General features: G+C 36.2%; 1 protein-coding gene across 3 annotated transcripts in view; it reads right to left on the reverse strand.

Moving 5' to 3' along the window:
• Positions 1 to 1,592: 1,592 nt before the first annotated feature.
• snx19b (sorting nexin 19b) overlaps positions 1,593 to 20,565 on the reverse strand; it is a 37,274-nt gene continuing 18,301 nt past the window's right edge. For all 3 annotated transcript variants that reach the window (XM_051129562.1, XM_051129563.1, XM_051129561.1), the window contains 3 exons: positions 10,392 to 10,576; positions 5,650 to 5,737; positions 1,593 to 3,410 (listed from right to left, as the gene is read on the reverse strand). In XM_051129562.1, coding sequence (XP_050985519.1) covers positions 3,287 to 3,410; positions 5,650 to 5,737; positions 10,392 to 10,576 — 397 coding nt within the window. In that variant the 3' untranslated portion in view covers positions 1,593 to 3,286. The remainder of the gene's footprint in view (positions 3,411 to 5,649; positions 5,738 to 10,391; positions 10,577 to 20,565) is intronic.

Below are 20,565 nucleotides of genomic sequence, written 5' to 3' on the forward strand. Positions count from 1 at the left end.
CTCTAGCACCCAGGCTCCACCTCAGTCTGTGGACCAGTCAGCTCTACTTTGACTTCTCACCCCCTCGGCTCCACCTGCAACTGTCATCATTACAGTCCCTGCAGACTTCCTTGTCCTGCCCGCTCCACCTCAGTCAGTCATTGCTCCACCATAAACACAGACTTCCATCAACAAGGCTTTGGCTACGCCTTGTCTTTCCACCCCTACGGCTCTGTCAGGCCCCTCCTTCTCTCCAGCTCCGTCTCTGCAGCTCGTCACCGTGGCTCCACCTTGGTCTCCCTGGTTCTACAGCTCCACCTGAGTCTCCACCTCCTTCACCTCTGGGTCTACTCTACCTGGCCACTCCAACCATCACTCACTTTTTGTCCGTCGTTCATCTGCCTGCCTTTCTCACGGCACAAGACTGCATCTTTTTGGGGGGGTTTATGGTCATGGACTTTTAGTTTGTTTCTCATCACTTTCCTGTTTTCTTTGTTTTAGGTTCCCGCCACTCATCAGTTTCCATAGACACTCAGTCTTCACAGCTGTTTGTCATTTTGATTCAACATCTGTGTATTTAGGTTCCTCTTGGTTTCCTGTTCATTGGCGGTTGTTGTCTGTGTTTAGTGCACACTGTTACATGGACTTGCGTACCTTGTGCTTGTTCTTTTATTAAAAAATCTTCGTGATGGAAACTTCTTTATCTTTGGAAACCTTAAGAGTGTAGACAGATAGACTACAGATGTTTCTCTGTTCATCAGTGACTGGTGTAGTGATGAATCAGTAGGATTTATTGGGTCGTATTTTGTTGTGACAGGGATCAGTTATGTTTAAGGTACAGGGTCATGACTACTTGCTCTTAAGACTCGCCAACTTGCCAAACAATTTTGTCGATCTCCAAAATTAGTCCCAGATACTTGATCTGATTTCAATAATCCAATGTCTCTTTGTTAATCCATTTCTGTTGATTTTGGAGATAGACCTTTTTTTCCAAGGGCAAAAACTTTGAAGAAAGGTTTAGAGATGTTTTCCACCAAATTCTAGGAAATATGGATGTTTAGCTCCAAGATTTCTGTGCTTCTAATCTTATATGATGGAACACCAGTGCAGTATTATTTAGCATGAGGAGGACGTAACGTAAATTGTTTTGGCAAATGCTTTCCCTTGTTTTCAACTGACCATGTGAATTAACATAACACGCTGATGTTTTCACTTTATTAATGGAAAAAACATTAACTGGATAAAATAAAGCAAACTGAGGGGTACATTAAGGTAACAGCTGTTCAAAGCAGTAGGGTTTCCTTGTTAAGTGCTACCAAATTCTGTTCATTCAAAATGCTTCTATTATTTTTATGTAATTTTATTAAATCATTTTAATTGAGAAGTTCTGTTTCAAATTATAGTTCACTCAACTTCAGCTTTTTGACAAAACGTGGTAATCTTTATCATGAGGCATGCGAGGATGTAGCTCATATTGCTGAAAAACAATTTTGTAATCCAAATATTTGACCAAAGCTTAATTTCCTTAAACTAAACATGACTAAGAGAAGCAGAAACAGTTTCTGTTCACATTTTGGTAGATTTGTTTGCATCATTTAATATATATCTTGGTATGTTTTTTTTTTTTTTTTTTTTTTGGTACCAGCTTTTCCTGTTTTAAATGCAAACTGAATCACAATTAAGTTTGAATAAGTTAATACAAACAAGAGTAACATGCTAACCGAAAATAAGCAACAATTTAAAATGCATCTCTGAATTCAATGACAATATCAACTGTTTTATATAATGTTACTTCAGTACGTTGGAACAACATAAGGCGTACAACATATACGACCAGATCACTTACAAAATAGTGCAACATTCAGCGCTTTAAGCACAAGTACAGTGTAACAAAGCCATTAAGCCACTGTAATGCATACTGAGCAACAAGGCTCAAAGTGCAAAACCTGAATCTATATCTGCATGCATTGAGACAAGGCTCACACCATCACGTACAGAAAGGACAGGACCATTTTACATAACTAGTAAGTAGTTTGTGCAAGCGGAATGGTGACTAGATGACGTACTAATGCCATAAAACAAAAAAAATGTTTTATTATCTTAAGGAATGACAAGGCTGTTTTTTTTTTCAGACTTTTTAAGTCACATGTGCATCCATTTGATAGTTTTTTTTTTTTTTTTTTAATTGAATTATTTATGCACATTAAGGCAATTAAGACATCTCAGAAAATATGTAAACCACCAGAACCATGTACTCTATTATTTGTTGTTAGAACTCAGCTGCATTATAATGTACATCTAAAGCAATAAACTGAAACATATTTAAAGGAATAGTTCACCCAAAAACTGTCATTATTTACCATTATGTCATTCCAAACTTGCATGACTACATGAGTTTTGGTGACTCCAGACTTCTGTTAAAATAAAAAAAATACATATCTTAACATATCTTTATATTCCACAAAAAATAAGTAATACAGTACTGGAAGTGAGTAAATAATGACAGAAATGTAGTTTTTGTGCAAACCGTCTCTTTAAGTAAATAATAATGAGTACTTATGAGTAAATAAGACAAATGCTTAAAACTGGCCATTTTTGCTCAATCAACATGACCTTTTCTTTTTCTATAGAGACATGTAACTGCTTAATTAGAAGTTGTGAATAGAGACGTTACATTTAAAGGCTTCACAAGTTGGCTCAAAGTACACAAAGCACGTACAGCATTACCGTGACACCAGAAGCAGATGTGATGAATTTCATACTTAAACTGGAATCCTGTGGAAAAATAGGCTTACTTTCTTGGAGAGATAAGGCCGATACAGGCTCTTAAGCATCTCTGAAGCAAACTTATCAAATGCACATGTGCACAAGAAGGGAATGTGTATAAACTCAAGGAATATCAAGACTGAAAAGCCGGAAACATGTAATAGGATGGTGCAGAAGTGATCTACACAGTCCATCTGTAAGAGCTTTGCCCAAAGCTGAAGTGGGAACAAAATGGATAAAAGTCTGAGAACTTGCGACTAATTCGGATCCGGTATGTCAGCCTTTAGAGATTGGACTTGTGGTTTGATAAAACACAAAACAGGTGGCCATTCATCAATGCTTGCCCGGATGTACGCAGTATGTCCCAGCAACAAGGAAACCAAATTGGTGCCAGACACGGGCCGTCATGAATCCAAATCCACACTTTCTTTGATTACATGTTCTTTCCACCTAACACTTTAACTGATCACACGTTTGTATATGTGATATGCATGTATGTATGTATGTAGGTGTGTTCATTCTCCAGTCTGGCCCAGCACACCTATGGTGGCAGCTTCTCAGCGTTTTTGGACAGGCTGTGCAGAAGTGTTTTCTGAAAGTCTCCGTCAGACGCCTCAGGGACGAGAAACTCAATTAGCAGATCCCAGATGCAGTACACAAGATGCCTGCAAAAAATAAACAGTCAGAGGAGGTCACAAAGCTACATCCTGCACACAGATACTGATTTTCAATTCTATTATCAAGACCCATGGGAATTACTTGTAATTTCAACAATTCAAAGCACAGCTTTAAAGCAAATTTATATTTGTTTGCAGTGCCAAATTAAGCTCATTCCTCTCAGTATGACAGGAAAAACCACTGCAAACTGTTACAATAAAAGTTAATTCAGTTTCAAGTTTGCTTTCTAAGAAACATCAGAAATGACGTAATCTTTTGTAAATTGCACACTGAAGCCTACTGATTTCTATAGTAAATCAAATAAAATATATCAAATAAAAATACATTCATTAATAAATATATTTTAAAGTGTATTTATTGATAAATTAATTATAATAATAAATTAATTAATGGAATTTAATAAATAAATAATACATTAATTTAATTACATATGAAATGTAATTAAATCATTGCACGAATAAACAATTTTAATGTATTTTATATATACACATACATATACACACACACACATATATGATATTTATTAAATAATGATAATAATAATTCATAGAATTTAATTATTTAATAAATAAATAATACATACATTTAATTAAATAAGAAATGTAATTAAATAAATAAGAAATAAATACATTAATAAATGAATATATGAATAAATACATAATTTTGATTTTGATATACACACACACACACATATATATATATATATATATATATATATATATATATATATATATATATATATATATATTTGAAATTAATAATAATAATGATTAAATATATGGAATAAATAAATAATACAGGAATTTAATTAAATATGAAATTTCAAATGTATTCATAAATTAACACATAAATATATAATTTTTAATTAATGTATTAATTTAAAATATATATATATATATAAAAATACAGCATTATAAATATATTACAACATACCTAATAATGAATTAATAGTAAATATATATGACAATTTACATGCATCATACACACACAAATATATATATATACATACACACATACATACAATATAAAATACAGCATTATCAATATATTACAATTTAATTAATAATCAATTAATAGTCATTATTTATGACAATTATTTACAAATGAATAAAATTATTATTACTCTTATTATTAGTAGTAATAGTAGTAGCAGTATGTATCAATGTAATTATTTTTTCCATTTTTATTTGTATTATTAATAATAATGTTTTTTAATACATTTTTTTTATAGTCTTTAAAAATGAGCCCTAAGTCTGCCTCACTATCCAGACAGTAAAAATAGAAATTAGCTTTAAAAATAAGTAACCAAGCACATTTTTGGTAACTAAAATGTTTACTTAATGGTATAAATGGAGTCACAAGTAAAAATGGGAAAAAAATAATCAAACAAATAAATAAATTAATTAATTAAAGGACATTTCTGAATAAATGAACTCTTTTAAATCTCTAATTTAGATGCCATCTTTATTGTTTCCACCAAAAATACCAATTTTGGTATATCAATAGCAGCAGATGATGCATACGTGCTGCCTTCAAAAACCATCCAGATTAAGGTTTCTTAGTGGACAGGATGTTACGCAGACACTAGATTTGGACAATGCCTTGTTGCCTCCCCCGTCTATATAATGTCTGCTAAGGACACAGCTCATAAAGCAAAGGATACTGAGTCGATGTATAACTGAATGTAACAGCATCTGCTTCATCTGGACATTTACAGCAGACTACAGCATGTTCTAGTAAATCAAAGAGCAGCTCTCCTGAAAACCCAAGCTGGTTAGAATAAATCATGCATCCCACTGTGCTAACAGTCTACAAAGATGTCACGAGGCGCCCTGATAACAGAGCACAGCGATGTATCGATTGAAAGCACATTTTTGCTTTCTTTTATCAGCATTGCTTGCTTACTGTGCCATAACAAGATGATGTAAGTAAATTACAACCTGAAGACTTTTACCATTAAAGCAACATGTTGTCTAAGCCATGTCTGGTTACCTCATGCAATATTTATGCTCTTTCACAGGCACAAAACACTGATGATGAGATGTTATATTTTAGACTAGATTTCTAATATAAGTGCTGACATTTCCACAGAATTTACAATCAATATTAATAACCTCATAAATATATAAATCGGAATGTTGGAGTGCAACGTGTTGAACAATTGGCTGCAGTCTGATTTTTATTATTTTTTTTAAATCTTCGTCTGTGTTTAGTACTCAAACACACCTGTTTATAGTGGGGTCCTGAAAAGAATCCACAACCGTCTGCCAAGATATCTTGTACTTCTCAGAGCCCAGAATATCAGAGATCAGATCTGTAAAAACACAGAACCACACAATAAACTCAGTCAAGGATCAATGAGATCCGCTGGACTGCACCAAACTATTGATGAAGAACAGTCATTTTGTGTTCAGAGGTGGTTTCCCATGAACTTCCCTTGTTTAAGTTTTGATTCGTTGATTCATCTCCTGAGCAATGGTGTTGAGTTACTGAACAGCTGTTTGTCTGAATCACTTATTTGCAAGCTCTACTCTCCAGGGTAAGCTTGATTGCATCATTTGCAAGTTGGATTTTACAAGCTCTTATTTGACATATTCCATCCAAAATTAACAGCTAAAAAAATTTGAATTAAAAAAGGTTCACTCAGAAGTTCAAATTCAATCGATTCAAATGCATTGCGTTAACCGAAAATTGTCTGTCGGAATTGACAGAATTTTTTGATCAGTGACGGAAAAATCGGAAGGCCGTCCGTAACTTTGACAGATTACACAGAGGGTAAACGTAGCTGTAATTCCCACCCCTGTCCAGTTGGTGGCGAGTGTGCTTCAGTGTAGCAGCAGAGCACTGGATCCAGAACAAAAATGAAACTGTCACGAATCTTTTGCTATGCGTTTGATTACGTACAGGGGAATAGCCTACCCAAGTTTAGTTACAGCGATCTATCACGCCACATTAAAGAGCACCAAAACTGTAAAATTTCCAAAAGAAATGGACAGAATTTAAAATCTGAGACTTGACATTGTTTCATATCAAAAATAACAAAGCACAGAGTTCAGGCTGTTGCGATTTATTGGATGGGAGGCACACTCATTCATCAACTGAAAACAGCATGGACCAAAAGATCGATTAAAGGAGAAGTCCACTTCCAGAACAACAATTCACAAATAATTTACTCATCCCCTTGTCATCCAAGATGTTTATGTCTTTCTGTCTTCAGTCATGAAGAAATTTTGTTTTTTGAGAAAAGCATTTCAGGATTTTTCTCCATATAATGGACTTCATTGGTCCCCCGATTTTGAACTTCCAAAATGTAGTTTAAACGCAGCTTTAAAGGGCTCTACACGATTCCAGACATGGAAAAAGGGTCTTACCTAGCAAAACCATCTGTCATTTTTTTCGGAAATTTTTTTTTTTATACTTTTTAAGCACAAAAGCTCATGTAGCACAGACTGTTTACAAACAAAAAGGTACAACGATGTTGGACGATTCTGAAGTTGTAGGAGAAAATAACATGGAGTTTTGAGCTGAAGATTCGAGAAGACTCGAAACAGATGAACTAATTTCAGTACAGGACCTAATAGGATGTTGCGCACGTGCGACTTAACGAATCACTCCCCCGAGACGACTCGTTCTTCAAAATGAACGAATCGTTTAAGAACGACCCGTGGACGTGCATCCCAGAGCCTGTGCTACATGAGCTTTTGTGCTTAAAAAGTATACAAATTTTTATTTTTTGAAACAATGACAGATCGTTCGGCTAGATAAAACACTTCTTCCTCAGCTGGAATCGTTTAGAGCCCTTTGAAGCTGCATTTAAACTGCATACTGGAAGTTCAAATTCGGGGCACCAATGAAGTCCATTATATGGAGAAAAATCCTGATAATAATGCATTAATGCATTAACCCATTATGGGTTCTATTTGACCCTATGAATCACCTGTAGTTCAAGCCAGGGTTGCCAGGTCCACAGTTTTTTTTTTTTTCACAAAACATTATTTGAAATGTGCCTCCAAGCCAGTTATCACAAACAGCTTTGTTACCTCTGATAAGAAACAATAGCCCCTTTCACACAGTAATACCAGTAAATTGCTGTAAAATTACCGGAACCTTACCAGTAAATACAAAAATGCGCTGTTTGCACAGGCAATGACGTTCCGTCTCTTTACCGGTGAAACACCATTTACACATCTGTTTCAAAATACTGGTAAATTCTGTTTTCATTTTAGTGTCAAACATTAACATTCATGCAGCTGCTTTTGTCCCAGAGACATCGTATTAGACGACATCAAACCAAAGTACACAGCACAGAGTAAATGCGTCACTGAGTCTGAATGTTATGACTGGACCAAAGTAGACGTCTTACTTCAGCGCGTCCTGGGGCCGGTTGCATAAACTGCTAAGTCTAGTCTTATAAAGTTATCTAATTTATTTTCTTCAAGACTGGTCCTAACATTTTGAAATCAGTTACAAAAAGTCAGATTGGCCTAATTTGAGTCAGAAACGTAAGACTGATTACCTCTTGGTTAACTGCTAGTTTGTCAAACTATTTCATAAGACACAGTCTTAACATAGTGGCTATGTTTATGTAACTGGCCCCTGAATTTGTATGTGCTCATAATGGTAATCTCATTCTGCATTCACACAGAGCAGATTACTGGTAATTTACCAGTAACGTTACAACTTCTCATATCAGTTAATTGCTCGATTTTTTACCAGTATTTTCCAGGTCCTGTTCACACAGGACCTGATTTTTTAACAGTTGTTTACCAGCAAAGACTGTATGTGTGAAAGGGGCTATTGTCTCAGCCTTCAAATCCTGTACATTTTATTACAAAACTCAAACAATAAATGTTGTTTTGGCACTCTTAAATGTGTGACAGATTGCTGTAGCAGCACAAAGCGTGAGTCTCTTCTACTTTATTACAAGTTATAGCAAGAAATAAACAAGTGTTTCAACTGAAAGAAAGACATCAAATCAAACAGCTTGTAAACAATATGCCACTTAAAGGTGCAATAGGTGATTGTCTTTAGAAACATTTTTTATTATGTTGGTTGAATACACTGTGCAGACAGAATGAGAATGGCAGCCAAACATCAACAAACTGATCTTCCGTCCTGGTTTTGTAATAGTTTTGCTAACTGTACTATTAAGTGTTCTCACGGTTAATGACAAGTGATGTTGTAACGCTGCTAGAGCATTTACAGTAGTTTTGTAGCAGACTGACAACTGTGCATGTGCATAACACGTGTCTGTATGTTCTGGAAAGGTGAAGAGATGACTCGCTCTACCGACATCTGGCTCTCTTTATGTTATTTATTTCCTTTCTGTTTGTGACCTGAGTTGGATGCATGCTTGTGTACATTTTTTCCTCGCACGATCCCCATGTATGTGGACGAGTGTGATGATGCATGAAGCGTTTTATCAAACTCAGGGAAAATCCACCATCTTCTCATCTCCCGTGCATTATTAGCACCACACATTTTTCCTATTTGGGCTGTTGAACATTTCAACTCGGTGTTACAATGTATTGAAGTAATGCTGTCTCTGGTCATCTAGTCCAGGGGTGCTCAACCCTGTTCCTGGAGATCTACCTTCCTGAAAGTTCAGCTCCAACCCTGATCAAACACAACTGAACCAACTAATTACGATCTGAAGGAGCACTTGATAATTACAGACAGGTGTGTTTGATCAGGGTTGGAACTAAACTCTGCAGGAAGGTAGATCTCCAGGAACAGGGTTGGGCACACCTGGTCTAGTCTGTGTGCGTTCATGCATTCGGGAGGTGTGGCTTTGGGCGGCGATTTGCTGGGAGGGTGGGACGTTCGCTTTTAGTGCTATCAGGCTAAAGTTAGCATTTTCCAAGATCTCCAATTGCACCTTTAAGGTTGCATTTACTTCACGAAAGTTATCTAGTGTTCACAGCTTGTTATTTAGCTATATACATATTAGAGGGAGCTTATTTACTGGTAATTATATATGTACGTTTGAATAAATCTGTCATCAAGACAAGTTTTTAGTTGGTAGAGAATTTTTTTCCTTACGAAAACCAAACTATCGGTATCAGCATCAGCATCAGCAGATATCATTCTGAATAATCATTCTGAATAATCGATTATTCTAACTAGCGGATTATTGAACCAGATTATAATCAGATTACTCAATCGGTATCAGTTGAAGAATTTACTATCGGTGCATCTATAGTTTTTATTAACATTTTAAATGTTTTTTTTTTTCAGTAATTTTTTCCTGTTTTTTTTTTTGTTTGTTTTTCATTTTTAGTGGTTTTATACATGTCTATATAGTTATTATTGTTTTTTAGTTATTTTAGTACAGTACATCATTCAATTAAATTTAAATGAGAAATATTGCCTTGGCAATTAGATGAAATAAAGTTTTTTATATTTTATTTTATTTCAGTTAATACATGTAATTATTTTATTTCTTGTAACTTTTTTATGGTTTTGGTTTTAATTCAGTTTTAGTTAATTATAATAATATCGATAAAGATTTTTTGTTTTTGAAGTCTCTTATGTTCATCAAGGCTACATTTATTTCAGTAAAAATAGTGTAATAAATAAAAACAATAATATTGTGAAATATCATTACAATAAAAAAAAAACTTGTTCTATTTTACTATATTTAAAATATAATTTATTCCCCTGATTACAAGATGATTTTCAGCATCATTACTCCAGTCTTCAGTGTCACATGATCCTTCAGAAATCATTCTAATATGCTGATTTGCTGCTTTTTTAAATTATAATCAAGGTCGATTTTTTTCAGAATTCTTTGATGAATAAAAAGATCAAAAGAACAATGTTCGAAATAGAAATATTTTGTAAAATTCTAAATGTCTTTCCTGTCACTTCATATCAATTTAATGTATCCTTAATGAATTAAAGCATTTAAAAACAGACGTTTTTGAACAATAATGTTTACATGCATATTACTGTATGTGGGGTCTCACCTGGCAGTAGTTTCATAAGGCACTGCAGAGCCTGCTTTCTGCTCTCCTCTTTCTGCTGCTGGCTACGTTGGGGTCTGGGTTGAGCCGGCAGACTTCCTCCAGGCCAAATGGCCTCCTGCAGCACCCGCAGATAAATCACCCAATACTGCGTACAGGTCAAGTTAACCACACCCACCTCCAGCCACCTGCAGGCCAATCACAACAACACAAACTATTTAATATGATGCTATCAGAAACAATCCTGTGATCATCTGTTTTTCACAGAAGCTTCAGGACAAAATGTTGGCCAATTAGACTTTAAAGTGGTGACGTGCTGCACGCAAACAGCACCAACCATGTGTGATTGAGATATATTCAAAAAGTCATATGTTTGGACTCAATCTTTCACGGATGTCCTTCAGCCAGTCGCAGTTCACATGTGCCACTGTTATGTACTTTGTCTATTCCAGTTAAAATCCGTAACGGGCCGCATATGGATATAGTTTGTCCTAAAAAAAACAGCAGCTCATTTCACAGAATCAACTCTGCAAAATTACTTTTGGCCACCTTACGCTGAAGAAATTACGGATAACTGAGGAATTGCATAACATTACTGTGGATGAGACGGTTTAATCTTAATAATAATCACTACCATTTTGGCAGACGGCCGTCTTAACAAATGGAACTGAACAAAAATGTGGAAATTTTTTTTTATAAAACATTATTTTTATGAGAGAGGCTATTAGGATAGAAAAAGAAACAGAAAGCCAATAGGATCAAAAAGGATAATGTGTATTTTACTAGGATTTCCAGTTGATTATAAAAATCATTTCAGTGCTATTTTAGTATCACTGGTACACTATAATAGTATTTGTTAACTTTTGAAATTAGATTTAATAAAGTTTTAGCAACTTTGGCTGTTTTAGTTGTTTTCAACTTAATAAACAACTGCAGTCAAGAAAAGTTTTAACTGAACCAAGTGACGAAAAGTCAGGAAAGCCATAATGCTATAAATACATAACCCAATCAGGGCTCTAATAAGCAACTGGGAAACCACGTGCATTCACTCTCATGAATACTATGTGAAGTGGACCCAGGAATTTCATGTGTCACTGATTTCAATCCGTCCCATTCTTTGATTGCATAGCTGGTTTATTTTGGTCTTGACTCCTTAAAATGTCACAGATGCTACATGGTGACAGAGCCTGAGATCCAGAGAACCTCTTGTGGTCATGCTTACTCAGTTTCAAAAAGATCTGCTTAACAATACTTCTCTTTCTATTAAATACTGAGAATCTGAACGTACAGCTGTCCCCAGTTGGGGTTTCGGTCGAAAATGTATATGCGTTATGTTTTTGTCAGAGGGAAGCCAAAGTCTGCTCTACTTCATGGCTACTATGTGGCTCGCATAGCTCCCTTTAGACTCTCAAACAGAGTGATGGGTTTCCCCGCGGCCATTAAACTACAATTATGGTCAAATTTCAATGACCCAGTAATAACATGACAGAGTTTCATTTGCATTGCTTTTCTACTAATGCAGAGATTTCCTATACTTATACACTGATGAAAGTCTACGATAGTAGAAAAACATCAATATGCACAGGGCTGCTATTCTGTTCCATGACCAAATTTTATTTTTAGAGCCTGCAGTAGGTTTTAATAGTAGATTCTGCGTCAGTTTAGTAGCCTTTACAGATTTTTATTTCCTGGAATGACATTAAAAGTGCATTTCTATAAACGTGTCATTCAGAACTCTAGCTTGCTGGCCAAAGGGTACTAAGGTCTACCAGAGCTTCTGAAAAGACTTGCACCGGTCTGACTGAGGACATACGTAATTCTCGAGAAGCTCTGATGTAAGGTGATGGAACAAAAACTAGCTGTTCCAAAACAACAAGTGGAGCATTTTATTCCATTAATGGCATTTCTGCCATTATAAAGGCCAGTTAATGTGGATTGGCGCGGCCTTTGATGGAGACGTACGGCGGTAGAGGGGGAAGATGTTTCTTAAGCCAACAGGAGTGGAAAACAAGGGTGCCTGGAGCTCACTGGAGCCAATTAAGTTTCAACAACCCTTTTTGGATTTTAATGCGAGTCTTCATTTCTTCTGACACTCCAATGATATAAACATGATAAGTATATTCCATTCAGAGCCTTGCCTGATCTGCATCTCACATAAACTTGGAAAAACTGATGTGCTGGAAGATTAATTTCAGTAGGAACTGAATTACATGGAGCTTTAATTATGATCAGACATATCTGAAAACAGTGCAGAAAAGTACAATGACCTCAGGCTGTAAAAACTATTTGTGGACATACAGAGACAATAAATAAAGAAGTTTATTTGAAGTTTGACAGCACTTTCATGCAACTGAATGCAAGAAAGATGTCAAAGATCAAGGCCAGACCATATTGTAACCTTGACGACACCCAACAAATGTTAATAATAAATTATAATGGCTTGGCAAATCCTTGTCTTGTTTAAAAAGTTCAAAGACAGACAGAATGACAGAACAATAGAAAAACGGAACAAAAGTAATGACAGAACGATAGAACCATATAAAAAATGAAATAACTGACTAACTACAAATAAAATGATAAATAGATGGAACAATATATAGAACGACAGAAAGAATGATAGAATGACAGATGGAACAATATATAGAATGACAGAGAATGATAGACAGAACAATATACAGAATGATAGATAAAATGATGGACAGAATAACAGAAAGATTTAATGATGATATATAGAATTATAGAACGACAGAAAAAATGATAAGGCAGAGCGATAGACAAACAGAATGATAGACAATGATAGAAAGATAAAATGACAGGTAAAATAACGATAGATAGATAGATAGATAGATAGATAGATAGATAGATAAATAGATAGACAAAACAACAGATAGAACGACAGAACGATAGATAGAAAGAACAATAGATAGGATGATAGATAGATAGAATGATAGAATGATAGACAGAACAACAGAAGGATAGAATGATAGAAAGATAGAATGAAGGACAGAAAGATAAAATGATACAGACAATAAACAGACTGATAGAAAGATAGAATGATAGAACAATAGCACGATAGACAGATAGATAGATAGCTAGATAGATAGATAGCAAGATATAACAACAGAAGGATAGAATGAGAATGAGAATGATAGAAAGATAGAATGATTGAGAGAATGATAGAATATAGAATGATAGAACTATAGAAGGATACAGAGAGATAAAATGATAGATAGAACAACAGATAGAACGCTAGATTATTAATGCAACGCTAGACATTAACATTGTTTAGAAGACATTCCTCTAGCTTTGTCTTAATGTTTGCAGGCACTCTCATGATGGAAAACAAATCTCCACATTGCAGGTGTCCTGCAGACTCAATCACGTTTTCCTCCATGATTTCCCTGTTTATTTTACTCTCTCAATCAGATTAGGGTCTGCTGAAAAGAAGCATCCACACAGCTTGATGCCTCTGCCACCATCATGCTTCACAGCTGGAGCTCTGTCTTTCTGACGATGTTCGGCTTACACCAGACATGACATTTAGTCTGATGGCCAAAAAGATCAATTTTGGTTTCATCAGACCACAGAATCTTCATCCAGATGGGTTCTGAGTCTCCCACATGCATTCTTGTAACTGTAGCCGAGATGTTGTATTTTTATCAATGGGCTTCTCTTTGCCACTCTGTCACTCATTAATTAAACTGTGACTGGTGAAGCAGCAGCTATAAGCAGTTTCTATAATCCAAGTCACTATAGCCAGTAAATCTTCCAAGAGTTATCACTGGCCTCTTGGTGGCCTCCTTCAGTGGCCTCCTTCTTACACAGTCACTTTCCATTTCTTAACCACTGATTTAACCGCACTCCAAGGTATATTCAATCAGTGACTTGGAAATCACTTTGTATCCATGCTCTGTGCATTTCCAATTTTTTCATTGACTTGTTTGATTTATTTTTTCAGGTTTCAAGTTCTATCACAGCTCTGACTCACGAGGTGCTGGAGCTTCCAGATTTTTTTTACTACAATGAACAGAAACCCTGAACTACACACTGACCATTTTTATATTCACAGATATTTAAGATCACCTTGTAAAAATAATTTGGTTAGCAGATAACTGACAGTTTTACAGCTAATAGTTAATTGAGAGTTAGTTTAAAAAGTTAGTTAATGACAGCTATCAATTAAGTAATTAACTATTTAACTTCCAATTATCAATTTAGATAATAGTTGATTAGGTACTAGATAGTAAGTTGATATTTATGCAGTTAAGTGATAGATAGACATAAAATAACCAAGCTACAAAATAACCAAGGCACTTTTGGGAAAAAACACGGTGATTAAATTACAGAACAGCAATGACTGTAGCATGAAGAAGGATTCCAACAAAATTTTTGGAGGGTTACAGCTGTCATAAATTAGTAGTGTAGTGTAGAGGCCCTTGCTTTGAATGACTTCAGCACATCTGCGGCTGCAGGACATCACTAGTTTCTCAGACTGCACTGGTGCGATCTCCTTCCACTATTTTTCCAGTCTCTTATATACTTTAGTAAATGTAGTCGGTTTCTTAGCCATAACTTTGTCGCCAAGGACTTTCCAGAGATTTTCAATTGGGTTTAGATCAGGACTCCGTGTCGACCATTTCATTTCTTCACTGAACTTAGCCTCTAGGAACTGTGACGGGGCATTGTCTTGTATAAAACAAATTGCAGGCTGATTGGGAGATGCTTGCAGGAAAGAAACTGCATGTTGCTGAAGGAGGTTCTGATAAACATTTGCATTCACCCTGCTGAAAACATCCACCAAACCATGACACTTCCTTCTTCACCTTTCATTGACTTCTTTATGCACTTGTGCACTTGTGTCTTTCCTCAGTTTGACGCCGTACAAAATATTTCCCATCAGACCCAAATAAATTAAACTTTCACAAAAGTGAACTTTGGACCAGTTCTCCTCTTTCCACTCAGCATGCTCCTCAGCAAAGACAAGCTTAGCCTTTTATTTTGCTGCTGCTGATGAGAGTCTTGGTCACTGCAGAGTGCGCTTCTAGTCCAACTTCTCCAAAATATACAGAGACAGATTTTCACCCTGTTCAGCGCACTGAACTGACAAGCAATTCCAGCTGCAGTGTTGAACCCATTCCCTACTGAGAGTCTTCTGCATTATACTGTCTTCTCATGCATTTGTCCTACGTGGACAACCAGCCATTTGGGGGGACTTGAGTAAATTGGTGTCTTAGTCGACCAAAATTTTATTAGTCGATTAGTCGCAGAAAAAAAATCCCACAGGAAATCATGCAGTCCGAGACGGACAGATCGTTAACAGCTAGTCTATGTGGTAATACAGTACATCGGGCAGGACATCCAAACACTCTCCTATTATTCATCGACCACAAATATGGCTTTTCATCTAAAAGATGTATGTAGTAGCAACTTTACATGGTAGCTCAATCTAATGTTAACCTAGAAAAATGTGTGGAGTGTGGAAGCTGAACAGTAGCACTGCATGACAGATGGAGGCGTCGGTGCGGTCTCTTGCTCTTAAAATACTCTGTCATTTTTGTTCATACAGATTACAGTAATACAGCTTTCGAATCTGTAAAGACTCTACATTTATTTGTACGCACTCATAATAATGAAATGTTGTGCTTTTGTAAAATAATGAAAGAAAAAAGGATGTACTTTCTGCCATCTCGGTGTCTGTGAACTTGAGCACGAAACAGATTAAAAATATATCTATAGAGAGTGAAACGTCTACTTTTAAATGAACCAATTCAAATAGAATACAAATATTCTCAGATTATGTAATCTGTGTGAAACATGAATACAGGCGCATCCTCTACTGCGGAGATGACGAGTCAAGACTCATTATTATGATTTCATTATTTTGACTCCTCAGCACAGATGAACCTAATGTTTCGTGTATGTGTGGCTGTCAGTCACCGCACCCGTGTGGATACTGTACTCAGGAATCAAAAATTCTACATCTTGGAAGTATGATATTTCATTTAAGTTTTTTATATTGTGATTCACAATATATTTAAAGGGGTCATCACAAGCTGATATGATTTTTTAGGGTCTTAATGAGAAGTCTATAACATACTTTGGTTAAAATTTCTCAGTGGTAGTGTAAAAAACTCCCCAAATCAGCCCTTTTTAGAACGAGTCGTTTTGTTGCATGTTCCTTTAAATGCTAATGAGCTCTGCTCACCCCGCCTCTCTCTTCAGTGGGTTGACGAGCCGTTCTGTTTACTTTGGCTGCAAAATTTGCTAACTAGCACATCATTAAAAAAGACAATTTGCAAAGATGCATAAAAAACTCTTAAGGCTCCGATATACTTCAAACGAAATTGAAGAACGAACTGATATGACGTAATTTCGAACAAAATCAGGCCAAAATGAAGTTCGTTTTGAGTTCAGCTCACCCAAAGTGAACTTTTTGGGGGAGTTTGTTTTGGCTCCTAAACACCTTTGAGCTATTATTGGTCCACGGCCATTACGCAGTTGGTGTGTGTGTTATGAAACTCCACCTTCTCAGATTTTTTTTTTTGCGGTTTCATTTCTAATTCCGCGGAGGTCAGACAGGAGAACAACATTACCACCAAGTTAGCGAAGTTACTAGCAGTAGCAACATGACTTTAAAGATTCGGAGAAGGCATTTAAATCCAGCCTTTCCGAACTCCTTTTTGCCCCCAAATGAAGAACGAAAACGAACTTCGTTTGAAGTATATCGGGCCTTCGTACTCACTTCTGCTCTAGGTGAAGATGGATCACGAAAGATTTGCGTGAACATAGAAGAATTTATGTACATCGCCGGGCGCATTTCCTTCTAAATCGAAAGTAACGTTAATCCTCTGCAACTTAAGTGGCTCAGATGTTGAAAGTAAATGACAACTGCTATGTTCATTATTATATCCAACAACAGAACACCTCAATCGCTCAATCAGAGACATTCTTGTCTTCCCCGACACAATGGCGGTCAGACAGCTAACTCAGCTCATTTAGGGCAGGTCTAAGGTAAGACAGTCGTGTCAATCAACTATCGTGGGAGCGGACTTGGTCAGTGTGACGTCACACCGACAAGAAACTGAAAATGGCCTGATTTGAAATAGGGGATATTACTTATAAAGACTTGATTTTTAAAAGGAGATCTGCACTCTATAGAAGTCTGGGACCACGAAATGGCACACAGATACAGAAAGCGATTCTCGTGCAGGTGTCTGTGCAACAGGTGTCTGTGCAGACTAATTATTCAGAGACTCTTGTCCAAATAGAGGCAACAAGGAGACCAATTCAGCTCCTGCTTTCTTACCAAATGGAACATAATGACCTTTATGGGCAGCCAAGAGCTGAACTGCATCAATTTGTGCTGTGAAATAATCAAACGTTCTGGGTTGTGCGCCAGCTTTTTTTTAAACAAGCCATTACAAGTTAGCAGTCTGTTTCAGAACCCAGAGGAATGTTGGACCAAAACAAATTGTCTTCCCAAGTCCAAATTAACTGGTTTATCTCAGATTAATCCATCTCAATGCACAGCTATTGCAAAACAAGCACATACTTTCACCTCGAAAACCACATCCTAAGCCAGAAATAGTTTCTTGGCACGGAGAGCATCTTGTACGGGCACATTTGTTTTTAAGGAATCATCTCTGGTGCGATTTACCAAAGAAAAAAAAGAGAAACACAAACATTTTCCACAGGGAACGTGATAATGAGGCTGTGTGGTCTTTTGGGCTGCTGATAGGTTCATTGAGAATTTTCAGCTGAAATTTCTGTCATGACAATATTTATAATCTTTCATGCTCTGGATGACTGGCAGATCCTTCTATACCATGCCGTGTACGTCTAGTCATGATGGAGCATGATGAATGCTGGCTTTACAATCAACACAGCTCATCCTGTAAGAATGCAGGGGAAATGTTTCTTTCGGCACTGACTGAACTTGCTTATCTCCAATCAGATATTATCTGGTTTTGTGGTTGCATGTACACAGAGAGCACAATACTAACACTGTTTTCCTCATAACAGTGTTGTCATGCAAGACCCAGATTGAAAAATGTCCTTCTTTTCAAACACATTCTCACTTTGGCTATAAATAATTTTACAAATACATCACACAACGTTGTGATAAATGACGAAAACTGATTTGAATTTGAAACCATGGCAGTAATCGAATTTGTGCAATGTTTATATCTATAAATTGATGCTCTGTAGTGTATTCTTGGAAATAAATCACATCAAGGGATTTTTTTGTAAACTTGAACAGCTGTCTAAAAAAAAAACAAGATGGATTGACTGACTGTTTCTTTGTGCATGTACAGTCTTGGCTGTTTTCAAGCAGGGATGGACTCGCTGCTGCGATGTGGGTAGTCTAGAGATCAGTACTGTGCTGTACTACCAGCCAAAGTCTTCAGAATGATGGAAGAGAGGAAGACAAATGTTTTGCAGTGCAATAAACCATGCTTGGCAGGCCTTTCTTACCTCAAACCTTCCCAAACTTCCTGTTTATGAAGGAAATATTGGCAGGCACAGGAGAACAATCCATCACAGCATTTTAACACAAAACAAGAAAAGGATGCAACTTTTTCCTTGGAACGCAAAAGGACAATCTTAACACGCTGTGCCTATCTATCCAACAACATTGCATTGTACATAGTTCATTATATGGTTCATAGAGACCACAGCTGTTAAGCTCCAAAAAACATCACACTAAAAAGTCACATAAAAGTAGTCTATACACCAGAACAAGTCAAATCGGTTTAAAATGACAAAGGGGTGGGTAAATAATTTTCATTTTTTAATAAACTATTTATTTAAAAGCACACTATAAATGAAAGATTTAAAGGGACAGTTCACTTAAAAATGAAATGTCAGGATCTGAATTTTTTCTGCAGAACAAAGATATTCTAAAGGATGTTTTGTCTATATAATAAAAAAGCCCATAACAACACTATAACAAAAAAGAAAAGCAGAAGTCAGTCATTTAGGTTTGTATGGAAGCCCGTTTCCACCATTTTTTCGACACAGATGCCAAATCGATACTTTTAAAAAAGCCACAAAATGGTGGATGACACAAGAATATCTTTTTATTGGACAAAAAAGTTCTTTAAATTGAACAATGTAAATACAAAACACAACAACAACAAAACCTAAGCCACCTAACCAAACTACAATCATTTAACAGATTCAAATTTCAGCAGTTCTTTTGCAGAAATATGACCATATTTGCCTTCTCTGGCAAAATACGACACATTTCCTGATAATGCCAGCTGATGTCCGCAAACTGTCAAACACGGTGCATCCCTCTGTTTTCAAGTTTATTCCACGAACCCTTAAATGTTTCATTAGGTTTGACGTGTTTCCCCCTTTACATGCACACAACTGTTGTAAAACATTTGCTGCACGTCGCGGTGTCTGAATCATTTCTCATGAAATATAGGCACACTTTAGAATCAGTTTTTGCCATTTTAAGTTAGATGCATTTAATGTAGCTAGCTAAGCTAACGGCAAACCACCTGCAGTCAGAGTGTAACGATAGTTGCTGCTCACACGCTTCTCGGATCGTCTCATTTCCGGACGATTTGTGCTTTTAATTTGAAATGTGAAAATGAACAGTAACTACAAAGATGTCTTGGATTTGTATCATCAAAGCTTTCCGACGTTCATGTGAGTTTTCTTGTTCAGGAAATAATTTTCCTGATCATTCTGACACCCTATGAATGCAGTATTTAAATTTAACTAGCGATCATGCATGTTGATGAATCAATGCTTCTCACATCCGTGTCACAGCGCCAGAAGACAAATATTTCAGTCAACAGTTCAGGCATTTAAGTGGCACCGAAATTTGCGTTCTGATTCAGTACGGTACATACCGGTCATATGGGTACCGGCGCCGTATTGGCACGGGGTTTCAGTACCTAACCCTATTTATGACACAATTGCAAGTTACTAAATCAGAATTGTGAGATATAAAAATCACAATTCCCCTCAGAATTAAGACTTTTTAACTCCCAATAGTCAGAATTGTGAGTTTATATCCAGAAATTCTTAATTTATATCTCATAATTCTGACTTTATAACTTGCAATAGCATGTTTACATCATGCAATTCTCAGAAAAAAGTCAGAATTGCAAGTTTATATCTCACACGTCTGATTTTAACTCCAAATTGTAAATTTATGTCA

The sequence above is a fragment of the Labeo rohita genome, chromosome 15 (assembly GCF_022985175.1).
Source record: "Labeo rohita strain BAU-BD-2019 chromosome 15, IGBB_LRoh.1.0, whole genome shotgun sequence".
Lineage (NCBI taxonomy): Eukaryota > Metazoa > Chordata > Actinopteri > Cypriniformes > Cyprinidae > Labeo > Labeo rohita.